Source organism: Elephantulus edwardii, unplaced genomic scaffold (assembly GCF_000299155.1).
Source record: "Elephantulus edwardii isolate Elephantulus edwardi_28Jun2011 unplaced genomic scaffold, EleEdw1.0 scaffold00289, whole genome shotgun sequence".
Lineage (NCBI taxonomy): Eukaryota > Metazoa > Chordata > Mammalia > Macroscelidea > Macroscelididae > Elephantulus > Elephantulus edwardii.
Window position 1 is genome coordinate 1,549,784 of NW_006400039.1, and position 13,289 is coordinate 1,563,072.

The 13,289-nt window shown below is 54.5% G+C and overlaps 1 protein-coding gene across 2 annotated transcripts in view; it reads right to left on the reverse strand.

Annotated features, from left to right (window-relative positions):
• The window catches only part of KCNT1 (potassium channel, subfamily T, member 1), an 84,691-nt gene that overhangs the window by 68,418 nt on the left and 2,984 nt on the right, over window positions 1-13,289 (reverse strand). The window contains exon 2 of one of the 2 annotated variants that reach the window (XM_006900580.1): window positions 4,872-4,880. The exons of the other annotated variant lie outside the window; for it this stretch is intronic. Within the exon in view, the coding sequence (XP_006900642.1) occupies window positions 4,872-4,880 (9 nt within the window). The remainder of the gene's footprint in view (window positions 1-4,871; window positions 4,881-13,289) is intronic. 2 annotated transcript variants of the gene reach the window in all.

Genomic DNA, 13,289 nt, shown 5'->3' on the forward strand with positions numbered 1-13,289 from the left:
GTCTGGACGAGGGGAGGGACATGAGGCCAGGTCCCGCCTCCAAGGGCGGTGGACGCTGGAGAGCCCGCCCATCCGCACCTCCCCTTCGCTGGACCCTGGCGCCAGGTCACTGCCCACCGGGCCCACAGCCTCTGCAAAGCCTCCTAGTTCGGGCTTTCTCAAGCGTCTAGAACCCCCACCTGCACCCCAAAACCTTCCTCAGACTCTCGGCGGCTTGAGGGTGACGGGTGCAGCAGTCACTCCAGCCCCAGTCCCCAGCCTCGGCATAGTACCCCCAAAGCTCTCTGGACACCAGTGATGTTTCAGGGTCCAGACCTCGGTCCGCAAGGCCGGGATCTTGCCTTTTCCTGACATCACTGGACTCCTAACTCCACCAGAGCTGGCCCTGCTGGGCTTGAGGTCAGTGTAGACCACCTCAGAGGTCAGGGTCGACCACTCCCATGGTCATCGCAGACATTCCCTGAGGTCATCATGGACTATTCTGGAGGACATCCCAGACTGTCCCCAAGGTCACTGATGGCCACCCCTGAGATCAAGGCCAATATCCCTGAAATCATCATAGACCACCCATCAGCCCAGGACAGGCTGCCCCTGAAACTCAGATGGTATTGGGGGCAGGGACAGAGGCAGCTCAGGCCAGATTCTGGGGGGGCCTGCCCCCAAATGCCACCCCAAGCTCCTGGCCCTGGGTCACAGTGCATGTGCACAAGGCAGGCTTTCTCCCCACAGCTGCAGCCTCCAGACTGTCACCCCCCTTCATCTGCCCTAAGAAGCGAGACCCTCAGCAGGGCAGATAGATCCCTGGCAGGTTCCGCCGTCCAGCTCTGCCCTCGGCCTCAGGAAGGACAGAATCCCGGAACAGCCCCCCAGGCCCTCTCAAGCCAATCACGACAAGCAGAAGTACAGTGGGTCTCCTTCCTGCTCAGAGTTCATGCCATAGGAGTAGTGGGTGGGGTGAGGGAGGCTTGGGAAGGCTGGCCAGTCTCTGCTGACCCCTCAGGCCCTCTGTCCTGGGTCAGGGTGGTGATGTGCCCGGGAGATGACACTCACCTGCACACTGCAGTCCAAGTGCCCGGCATGACACCCAGGCGCCCACTGGAACGCCCTCCAATTGAGAAAGGAAATCGCATGGCTGGAGCCCCCACTGGGCACCTGCAAGCCCAACCCAGGCAGCAGGCAGGCATGGACACCCTTGTCCCTCGCCACTCGGAGCTGGACAGGCCGTCCCAGCAGAGTCTCCAGAGGGCCAGCCCTGTGTGCTGCTCCCAGGCAGCAGGTCAACCCGGGACCTGGCAGCGTTGGAAAGATAACATTTTCCTAACTGCATCAGCACGGCCGTGTTTTTCCTCAGTCACGAGGCAGGGAGGCAGGAGCAGGGACCCGTGGCGAGGGTCGGGGCTGTGGTTTCAGGGTTTGAAACGACACGCCTTTCGTTTCTCGGCACTAGCTACCTCTAGGCCACCTTTGTAATTTGGGGGTGGTGTGCAATTCTGGGGGGAGGGCGCTCAGGGGTGGGCCCCATTTGCCCAGACCCATTCCCTGCCAAGAGGCCAGGGCGGTAAGCACCTCTCTGGGCCTCATTTCCGGCTCTGCTTGCTCCTACTCCATGCTGCTGTGGGGACGGTCAGGTGCCCAGGCTGAGGACAGGCAACCCGCTGGCCCTGAGGTCGCCACAGTGGATGGTGCCCCATGCCCTTGCTGTCAGTGCCAGAGTTGCTGGGAAACCAGGCTAGGTTAGGATGGGCCAGGACCAGGCTACAGCTGCCCACGCCCTTCGGAGCAAAGCCCTGGTCAATGAGGGGACATGGGTGCTGCCAACATGGCAAGGCGGGGGTGGAAGGCCAAACACCCTGAACACCCTGGGACAGCCTCGTCTTCTCTCCCTCCCCTCCCCCTTCCCAAGTCCTGAGCACATGACCTCAGATGCCACCCCCACCTTGCTGGCTTCTGTGTGACGGTCACACCAAAAAATTATAGGTTAGGGAGCTCTGGTGGCCTAGTGGCAAAAAGCTGCACTGCAATCTCAAAGGCATGCAGTTCAAATTCACTACATGCTCTGCTGGAGAAGCAACCATCCCCTGTGCCAGTTGGATCTGATTTGACGGTACACGACAAGGAAAAAAAGTACAGACTTGTATAAGGCCTCAGGACGAATGGGTTGACGATACGCCTGCCTCCCCCACTCTTCGCCCTCCCTTAGGATGGGACACCCCGAACCTCCAGGAAGCAGGAGCAGCCCACGGGAGGGAGGTCTCATCTCGCAGACCAAGGCTGGTGCCCAAAGGGGCCTGAGGACTCAATGCTGGCAACATCAGCCTGGCCAGGAGGCCGGGCAAGTGCCCTGGGCTGCGTGAGGCCCCCACTTCATCTGTGTAGGGACATACTGCTACTACTAGAGTGATGACAGAGACACACCGAGGCCCCAGGTAAGCAGGGCCGAGTGCTCGGGGGTCACCTGTGCAGGACACAGTGGACAAGGCCGCGGCTGGGCGTTGACTTCCTTGCAGTCAGCTCCCTGTCACACCCTCCCGGGTCAGCTGTCAGCAGAGGCAACTCTGGCCACCAGAGGCCAGGCAGGGAAAGCAGGGAGAGGGCAGTGCGGCCAGTCATGGGCAGGGGAGGCAGGAACTCACACTGAGTGCCCGCCGTTCCGTCCACAGAAGAGGACACCAAAGCGTGGGCACCAGGTGCCTTGCCGGCGGCCAGCTGTGTACGAGCCACAGGGCTGAATGCCATGATCAGAGACCAACCCCCTCCACTGACCGTGAGCCCACCACCTCCACCCTGGACAAGCTGACCGAGCATGACCTTGGATGCTAAGCAGAGTTGGGTCTGGCAAGTGCGTGTACAGAATGGTCTACGAGTCCAGGGCGCTGTGGACTTTAAGGAGGGCTGGTGGGGTTGTGGATCAAGAAATTGGCTGAAAGTTGAGCTGTTTGAACCCTCTCACATTGGTGGATACACCGTGGGCCGGCTATGCCGCCCTACGGGAAGGCTGTCAGTGTGAGTGGACTGGATAGCAGGGGGTGTGGTGGGGCGAGTGACAAAGAGAACACAGGTGTTCAGAGGAGGGGCTCAGCACCAGGTCCCTCACCCCAGGCTACACTGCTCTCAGGGCCAGGGTTTCAGCTCCTCTGACCACATCTATCTCATCCTGGCTGTTACGGACTGTGTCCCAGACAGACAGGTTGATATCTTTACCCCTGCAGCTGTGAAAGGGTTAGCAGGTCACACGAGGTCACACTGGGGGGAGGGGGATGTTAATCCGGAGACATGGAGGGGAGATGGTGAGTGAAGGCCACAAACCCAGGAGCATGGGAGCTGGGGGAGTTTCTGCACTCCCGCTGCACTTTCTCATCATGAAAGAGCAATGATGAAAACGTGAGGACTAAGGTGCAGCAGACCCAAGCTGCTGTCTTCTCTTTTAATTGAAATGTTAATGAAAGTTTACAGAAAACTTGGATTTTCACTGATTCATTGTTGCACATTTTCCTCCCTATCCCCACCCCAATTTGCTCTTCTTTGTAAAAGAAAACCTCTTTCATTGTTACACAATTTCCTTCCTCCCCCACCCCAGTCCACTTTGCTATGCAGCTCTTATTTTGGACTGTTGTCATGTAAATAATACCTAATCATATTCGTCTGACATACTTTGGACATGTTGCCAGGAGGGACGGGTCCTTGGAGAGGGACATCATGTTTGGGAGGGTGGAGGGACAGCGCAGGAGGGGAAGACCCTCTATGAGACAGATTGATTCGGTGACTGGGGTACTAGGGATGGGTGTGTCAGAGGCAGTGCGGTTGGCGCAGGATAGAGCAGGGTTTAGGGCTGTTGTGCATAGGGTCACTATGAGTCGCAAACGACTCGACGGCACATAACAACAACAACAACAACAACATATTCCTTTTAAACAGTTCTTTCCCTCATCTGTTTCAATGCAGTGTACATTATTTATCCCCTTTTCTTAGTTTTCCCCAACTCTCATATCAGTCCTGTTTTATAACAGTAGCATTATCCAGTATTTGTCCTTTTATGACTGAGATATTGCACTCAGTATAATGTGCTCCAGGGACACCCATTTTGTATAGTATTTTATGAGTTCCTTATTTTTCAGTGCTGCATAGTATTCCATTGTGTGAATACACCACAGCTTCTCTATCCATTTGTTGGTGGGCACTTGGTTTGTTTCCATCTCTTTGCTATTATGAACAATGCAGCAATAAACATGGGTGTGCATGTTTGGGTGGCAGTTCTGGTTTCTTTATGGTATATATCCAGTAGTGGAATTGCTGGGTCAAATTGTATTTCTATTTCCAGCCTTCTGAGAAAGTGCCATACTGCCTTCCAGAGTGATTGCACCATTTTACACTCCCACTATCAGTGAATAAGGGTTCCAGTTTCTCCACAACTTTGCCAGCATTTGTTGTTTGCTGTTCTGTTGAACTTTTGCTATTGTTATTGGGGTGAGATGATGTAGTTGCTTTGTATCTTTCTTAGAGCTAGGGATTTTGAAAATTTCATGTTTGTCCTCTGAATGTTTTCTTTAGTGAAGTGTCTGTTCATATCCTGTGCCCATTTTGCAATTGGGTTATTTACCTTTATCTTGTTGAGGTGCTGGAGTATTCTATAAATTCTAGATATAAATCCCTTATCAGACATATCATTGTTGTTGTTGTAATGTGCCATCAAGTCATTTGTGACTCATAGCGACCGTATGTACAAGAGCCCTGAACGCCATTCTATCCTGTGCCAACCTCGCCATCTCAACACATTCATTCCCACCACTCCACTCACAGAATCGATTCATCTCATTGAGGGTCTTCCTCTACTGCCCTCCACTCTCCCAAACATGATGTCCCTCTCCAAGGACCAGTCCCTCCTTGCAACATGCTCACAGTATGTCAGATGAAGCTTCAGAATCCTTGACTCCAAGGAGCATTCCGGCTTCACCTTCTCCCAGACAAACCTGTTTGTTCTCCTAGCAGTCCATGATATATTCAGCACTCTTCTCCAGCACCACAGCTCAAAGGCATCAATTCTCTATCATCCCTATTCACTGTCCAACTCTCTGATGCATAGCACGCAATTGCAAAGGCGAATTGTCATTATCACAATATTGAGTCTTTCTGTCCAAGAGCATGATATATTCTTCCATTTCTCCAGGTCTCTTTTTGATTCTTGTAATTTTCTTTGAATAGAGCTTCTGTGTTTCTAGTTAGATTTGCTCCCAAGTATTTAATGTAGTGATTAGTTATTGTGATGGGTATTGATTGCTTTTCTTAGCTCCAGTTCTGTATTCTCTTTGTCACTGTAGAAAAATTCAATTTATTTTTTAAAATTTTTTTTCTTGTTGTGTACCGTCAAATCGGATCCAACTGGCACAGGAGGAGATTGTCTCTCCTTCTCCAGCAGAGCATCTGGTGGATTAGAACCACGCGCCTTCAGGATTGCAGTGCAGTTTGTTTGTCACTAGGCCACCAGAGCTCCCTCTCCAACTGATTTTTGTATGTTGCTCTTGTATCTTACCACTTTGCTGAACTGGTGCTCTGGTCTTTTCAGCTGCTTACTATGCATCTGAAAGTTGGACAATGACGGAGAATCAATTCCTCTGACTGGTTTTGGAGAAGAGTGCTAACCATCACACAGACTGTCAAAAGAAGACGCAAGTCTGTCTCAGGGGAAATGCAACCAGGGGGCTCCCTAGAGGCAAGGACGGTGAAACCACACCTCACACGGAAAGTTGTCAGAAGAGGCCAGTTCTGGGGGAAAAGGTATCGTGCTGGGAAAGGTCTGAGAAAGAAGAAGATTCTCAGCGAGATGGAGTGACACAGTGACCCTGACAACGCAATGAGGCACGCTGGAGACCGAGAGGGCGGCCGGCAGAGGAGTCAGATCTGTCCTCACAGGTTGCTGTGAGTCACAGCCGACTTGCCTGCACCTGACAGCATCGCACGGAGTGCCTTCAGTGTTCAGGTACCAGAGCATGACGGAAGGTGTGCGCGCACATCCCTGAACTAAGGGGCCTGAGCAGCAGGCATCCACGTCCCAGGGGTTCTGAGCCAGCCTGCATGAGCCCCGGAGTCGGGCTGCACAGGACAGACCCGTGTGAGCATCCGGAGGCGGCTGATTAAAAATGCTTCCACGTCAGAAACACCAAGCACTTCCGCTTGACAAAAGTGTAGCAACAAAAGGGAAGAACAGGAGGTGGGGCCACACGAACAGCGGTAACAGAGGTCAGGATGCTGCCAGGAACGAGTGGGTGTGCACACGTGCCTGTGCGGACGAGCGTGAGGATGTGTGCTCCCATGTGCACGCTGTGGGCACGTGTGCATGAGAGCACACAGACACAGCTGGGTGTCTGCACGGCCGTGACTGTGTACAGATGTGTGCACTTGTGTGAATGCGTGTATACGTGCATGTGTGTGGACACATATGCACAAACAGGTGGTGTGATGTACCATCGCGTCGCCTGCAACCCTACGTATAATAGTTCTGACACCTGCTCCATCCTGAGCCAGTCTTAGAGTCTCTGACATTCCTGGCCCCGTTATCTCGGTCACTGAGTCAATCCATCTCCTTCTGGGTCTTCTTCTCCTGAGCCATCCCTCCACCCTTCCAAGAATGATGCTCATCTCCAAGGACTGATCATTCCAGGTAACATGCTCAAAGTATGTCAGATAGAACTTCAAAGTCTTTGCCTCCAGGGAGCAGCGTGGTTTCACAGACCTCTCCAGGACAAACCTGTTTACTCTCTTGGCAGTCCATGGAATGATCAATACTCTTCAACATCACAACTCAAAGGCATCAATTCTTCTTCTGTCATCCTTATTCATTGTCCAGCTCCCAGATACATAGCAAGCAATTGAGAAGACCATGGCCTCGATCAGGCCCACTTTGGTCTCTGGACACCTCATTGTTTCTCAGGACTTTGGAGAGGTCCCTGACAGCAGATTTTCCTAATGCTTTTTAGTCTTTGATGAATCAACCACCAATCCTGATGCCACATTTCTCCTCATAGAGCCCAGACTCCAGGATAATCTGTTCCATATATAGATTGAAAAGCTATGGAGATAGGATGCAAGCCTGGTGTTCACCTTTCCTGATTTTGAACCATGCAGTGTTTCCTTGCTCAGTTCTGATGACTGCCTCCTGGTCCAAGTATAGGTTTTGCATAATCAAGTGTTCTAGGGTTCCTATTCCTCTCAGAGTCAGCCACAGTTTGCTGTGATCCACAGTCAAATGCTTCTTCATTGTCAATGAAACGCAGACAGACATTGCTCTGGTATTCTCCGCTTTCAGCCAAGATCCATCTAACATTAGCTATAATGTCCCTAGTACCATGGCCTCTTCTAAACCCAGCCCGCACTTCTAGCAGTTCTCTGCTGATGCACTGTTCCAGTCATTTTTGAATAATCTTCAGCAGAATCTTGCATGTGGTATCAACGATATTGTTCAATAATTTCCACACTCTGTCAGGTCTCAGTGAGTTGCAAGTGACTCAACAGCACATAACAACAACAACAACAACAACATTAGTCTTTGACTTCCTGACGGCTGGTTCCAAGAGTGTTGACTGTGGAGTCAAGCAAGCTGAAATTGTCAACAACCTCAATCTCTTCTCCATCTATCATGGTGCTGCCAACTGAGAGTTTTTGTTTTCTTGATGTTGAGCTTCAATCCGTATTGTAGGCTGCAGTCCTTGACCTTCTGCAGCAAGCGCTTCAGGTCCTCCTCAGTTTCTGCAGGCAGGGTTGTGCCATCTGCATAACGCAGGTCGTTGATGAGTCTTCCTCCAAACCTGAGGCCACATTTCTCCTCATAAAGTTCAGCCTCTTGAATGATCTGTTCAGCATATAGATTGAAAACAGGTGTAGATGAGATAATGCATAAGTACAGATGTGATCACAGTGTGGTAATACACGTGGACGTATAAATGGGTGCACATGCGCACACATACATATAAATGGGCGTATTGTAGATGTGATCAAACGTGTACACAGGTGGTTACTATGTGTATGCAATCAAGTACGTGTACATGTGGATACACACACACGGATGCAAGTATAACATATGGACAGTGAGGTCAAGGTGTACAGGCGTGATGAGTGTTTTACACACGTGTGTGCATATAAAGATGTACACAGGCTCACACGTGTGCAGCTGTCCTGCATGTGTGTGTGATCGTGTGTATGGACATACTTGTACATGGGCAGCTGAGCGGGTGTGTGGACATGCCCCTCTCAGCACTCACAGGCCCTGCAATGCATGCTGGGGTTGGGGTGTCTGAATGACAGCTGAAGAGCATCCCGGACAACACGCTCACGTGAGGAGACTTCTGGCTGGAGTCCAGGGTGAACCCCCCATGCCCAAGCTCCTGCTTCCCAGCCGATGCACACGGTTCCTTCACCGGAAGCGGCGTGTCACCTCTGCAGTGCTCGCCAGCACCTCCACGTGATCAGTGTTCCTCCCTCTGGACGAGCAGGCATGGTCTGCTCCCTGGGGTGGCCCGGGGTTCGCTGGGTCAGGACACACGGCGGGGGCCACAGGCGTGCCGGCGGCTCTTTTGAACCAAACGCTTTTCTTCTTGGGAGCAGAACACTTGCATTTCCACTTGTTATAGTTTTAGCTTCTCAACAAGCTCTTTGCATTCGGGGACATGTGGTGTTCTGTGGACAGGTGGTGGACAGAGCTGTACTGCCAGCCCAAAGGGGCACCTGTGTGGAGGTCTGAACCCCCCCAGTGGATCCATGGGGAAAGGAGGGCAACTCCCTCCTGTGATTTACAGCCTCCCAAGGCTGCTGAATGACGTGTCGCCGAGTGGACAGAGCCAGAGAGCAGGGTCTAGTGGTGTGAAGCACTCACAGCCCTTCGCCACTCCCTGGCCAGCCACTTGTCGGGGAGCTTCTCGCTCCACAGGCTCGGAACCTGGGCGCCAAGGGTCCCGAGGGCCCGATGTGTGGGAAACACAAGGTGGTCGGCCGATGACATCGTGTGTCTAGCTTTTCTTTAAAATTTTATTGTGTATATTTGTACCGTGAAATCGGATCTGACTGGTACAGGAGGAGATTGATCCTCCTTCTCCAGCAGAGCATCTGGTGAATTCGAACAGTGCACCTCTGGGATTGCAGTGCAGCTTCTTGCCACTAGGCCATCAGAGTTCACCACATCTAGCTATTAAGACCGTTCTGGGAAGCACACACTATTGTTGTTGGGGGCCGCTGAGCCAATTCTGACTTCCAAGGACCCCAAGTAAGAGAAGGAAACTCAAGCCAATCCTGCTGCACCCTCGTGACCTCCGTGTGCCCAGGTCCACTGCTAACATCTCGGGGCAACACCCCCCGGAGGGGCTTCCTCTCCTTCAATGCCCTCTGCTCCCCACCAGGTCTTTTCCCTGAAAAATCTTGTTACCTGGAGCCAGTTTTGTTTTTGTTTTTACTCTTTCTCTCTTTTCTTTAAAAGCCTGGGGTCACATTTGCAAAGGAAGCCCATTCCTACCAAGGTGGACAACTGAGACCGCCACCACCACGTCGTTGCTGCAGTCCAAGGGCAGAGGCCCCACGGAAGCCGCCCGGTCACCGCTTTCCTCTTCCTGAACCCCGAGCTCCGCTCCTCTCCAAGGGGCACTTTGAAAACTGTCCAGACTCTGAACCTGTGGGCTTTGCCACGATTAAAGCTTTATCATTCATTCTCACCAGCCCTGTGCTTCTGTCACTGCTGCCAAGGGACCCCGCAGAACAAGCTGACCCTGCAGAATAAGCTAAGCACCCCACACACAGAGGTTAAAGAGCCTGCGGGCACCTAGGCTGCCCAGTCCCGGGGGACGGCTCGCTGCCCCATGAAGCAGCCGGTGTCAGCCTGCCAACTCCAGTCACCACCAGCTCCAGGACAGGCCGAGTTCCAGCACGGTTCCAAGCCGAGTGCCAAGGGGCCAGAACCACAGGTGAGGCCTCCCGCAGCTGTCCCCAGCCACAGCAGCCACGGGTACAAGGTGTGTGCACCCCAGGACATCCAGGTCTCTTTAGTCAGGGACCACCTCCAAGCATGGGGGTTGTCACGATGAGGCAGGTCCCATCAGCCTGTCCTCTCACCATGGGCGTGGCTGGCCACTCAGGAGCCCACCGCCTGTCTAGTGTCCGCATGCAGGACACTCGCCACAGGCAGCTGTCACTGCAAGCTGACCTCCTGAGGTCCTTTAGCAGTGGCTGGACAACATGGCGAAGAGGCTTGGGGATGCTGGGTCTCAGCCCAGGCCGGTGTCAATGCTGAAGTCACATTCCCCCACAGCTTGGCACCCTGGCCACCTGGAGGGTGGTGTGGGCTACCTCACCAGGAAACACTCCTGAAGAAGACAGAGCATCTATGTCCCTCGCCATCAGCAAGTACTTGGGCTGAGCCCAGCAGCCCCAACAGCACAAGATGGGTCCTGTGCTGACCCACGAGGTACCTGAGGGCCAGGTGGGCAGCCCACTTGCCCTCACCACAGTACTGAGGTCCAGGCAGGTGCAGGAGGCAGTGCTAACTGCCCTACCGTCCCCAGCCTAGCACGGCTGCAGTGCCCATGCCTGCCTTCCTTAGGCCTCACCCACCTCAGGCACCTGAGCCCAATCCTGTACAACCCAGATCACCTGGACAGACAGTTGGTTAACCCCACATCCCCACCCTGGGCCCTGAGGCTTGCAGCTGACCAGCCATCACTAGCCATCAGACCCCTGGGCGAGTCCTGTAACCTCCTTCAGACACCAGCAAGGTGGTGTGCCCTCAATGGGTACCTGAGCACATTCCACCTGGCCTGTGTGCCGTGCTGCCCCTCTAGGCTGTGTTACTTTTTTGCGGGTGCTGCAGGGTCAGGGAACAGCTGACCTCCCTGCTCTGGTAAATGGTGGACAGGTCAGCAGTGCAGGCCAAGGGAGGACGTGAGCTGTGTGCCCGTGTGCAAGGGCAGGGCCTCGGGACACTCCTGCAGCTGGAGGGGGTCGTGGGCGGCTGGTGCCTGTCCCGGATCTCTGGGCCCACACAGCATGCCGTGAGCCCTGCCAGCTGGCATTCACCTCCCCGAGAGAGGTCTCACGGAGGCGCTGCCCCACCCCAAGTAAGACAGGTGACCTTGCTTCAGGGACAGAAACCAGCTGATGGCCCAGTGCCAGCCCAAGACGTAGTGCAGTGGCCTGAGTGACGGGTCAGCAGACCCTGACGGGGCCACCAACCGGGCTCAGCAGGCTCGCTGGTGGTGGTCACACTGCTGACTCAGGACTGGTGGCGGCTGGGACATGGCAACCGTGTGTGGGGCCACCTGCCCAGGACCTACAGGGGAGACAGCTGAGAGTTCCTGTACTGAAATACATTCCCCCAAAATACGGGAGTCACTCTGCTTGGAAAAGTAGGTCAGTGAGAAGAAGGAAGACCGTCGAGGGGCTAGACGGCCACGGAGACCCCAACAACACGCTCGAGCACAGAGAAGTGAGGACGGGCAGGACCCGACAGGGCTTGTCCTCTCGTCCAGGGGTCACTCGCCAAGCCCCACACTGGGAGCTCAGGTGGCCCTAGCGCTGAATCCCCAAGGCCAAGCTAAACAGGACCCGCAGTCTCCTCCTGTGTGACTGACCGCCTCTCGAACCCTGCTGGAGGGCCACCCGCTGGAGGGCCACCCGCTGGAGGGTCAGCGACAGGTCAGTTCCCACTCAACAGTACAACACGCTGTTCGCTATGGCGCTCAAGCCGACTTGTTGGCACTGAACCCGAAGATCCAGGCTGTACTTTCTGGCTCCAGGATCTGGGGTCAAGGAGCTCTGGTGGATAAAGAGCTGCCGTGCCAACTCAAAGACACATGGTTCGAATCCACCAGCTGCTCTATGAGAGACAGATGGGCAGTTTCCTCCTCTGTGATTTGCAGCTGCAGGAAACCCACTGGAGGGTCAGATCTGAGTGGGTCTGGACTGTCCGGCACATAGTGACAAGAGAACTACGGTCACAACCCTGGCTGGAGACAGGTTCTTTGCTCTGTTAACCACGCAGCATTAGTCTGTCCTAATCAATCTCTGCAGACTGAGAAGCAGGTAGGGAAGGGCAGGGGGGCTCCCTGAGGTCAGCAGGACCCAGAAGAGAAGCTGAGAAGAGGCAGGGTCCCTCCCATCGCCGCCAGAGGTGGGGGCGGCTTCTTGTGCTGTAGCACCCTGAACCCAGACTTCCAAAAAGATGGACAGTTAATAAAAATCTAAAGAAGAGCAAAGACGAACGGATGCTGCCAATCTGTGTCAGTGAAGAGAGCTGAGAGTCCCGCAGACTGTCAGACCTGGACAAGATGCCACGGTGCCAGCGAGAGAGGGCTCGGGCGCCTCTGGGGGTGAGGACGGGGCTGAGCACCTCTGGGGGTGAGGACGGGGCTAAGCGCCTCCATACGGGGAGAGCTGGTCACAGAATCACTATGAACCAAAGTCGATTCAGTGGTGCTGACAAGTGTTCCAAACAGTGAGCAAATGAAATGCTTGCTGAGCGAGCCCTTGTGGCATTGGGTAAGTGGCACTGGGAACAGAGGCAGAGCCAGAAGGCTCACAGGGCTGGCCCCAGCTGGCTGCGGGAGGTTTCAAATACGCTGCTGGAGTTTGCAGGTTTGACTACATTCAGCTTGTCCAGTTGTGCTCCAGGAGGAAGCCCCACTCCTGGCTTCCTACCCACCCACCCTGTTCAGAGTTCCCAGGATCTCTGAGAGGTGAGCTGGCTGCCCCTGCCCCACCCCATCTTCTGAGAAGGCTTTGAGCCTTTCCTCAGGCTGGCCTAAGCTCTGAGGTCAGGGTTTTCAGGACGCACGCCCAGCGCCCCAGAGCCCCTCAAGTACAGCCTGTGGTGAGGAGCCCCTGCCTCTTGCCTGGTGCCCAGCTGGCTCACAGGAGGGCCATGGGGAGTTTGGGGTTGGATGGCTGCATGTGCCCTCAGCACCAGGGGCACAGCTCATGACCTCTCCGAGCGCACAGAGCTGGCTGGGTCCTGGGGAGGGGCTTTGCTTTACAACCAAACACTGTGCATACACACATCTGGGATAATGGCATCCCAAGCACACCTTGCACAGGCAAACCAAGACAAGGGTTCCACACACTTGGCCTGTCCCGGCGAGGCCTGAGTCACAGAGCCTGGACAGTGCAGTGGGCAGTCAAGGGAGCTAGTGCCCAGGAGAGAAGGCCCTCTCCTGCACCAGAGTCCCGGATAATGTCATGGCTCCTTGGAGACCATGCAGGACCCGCGAGTCAGAGGATGAGGCGGGGGCACCAGAACAAGGCACACGGGGGGGGGGGGG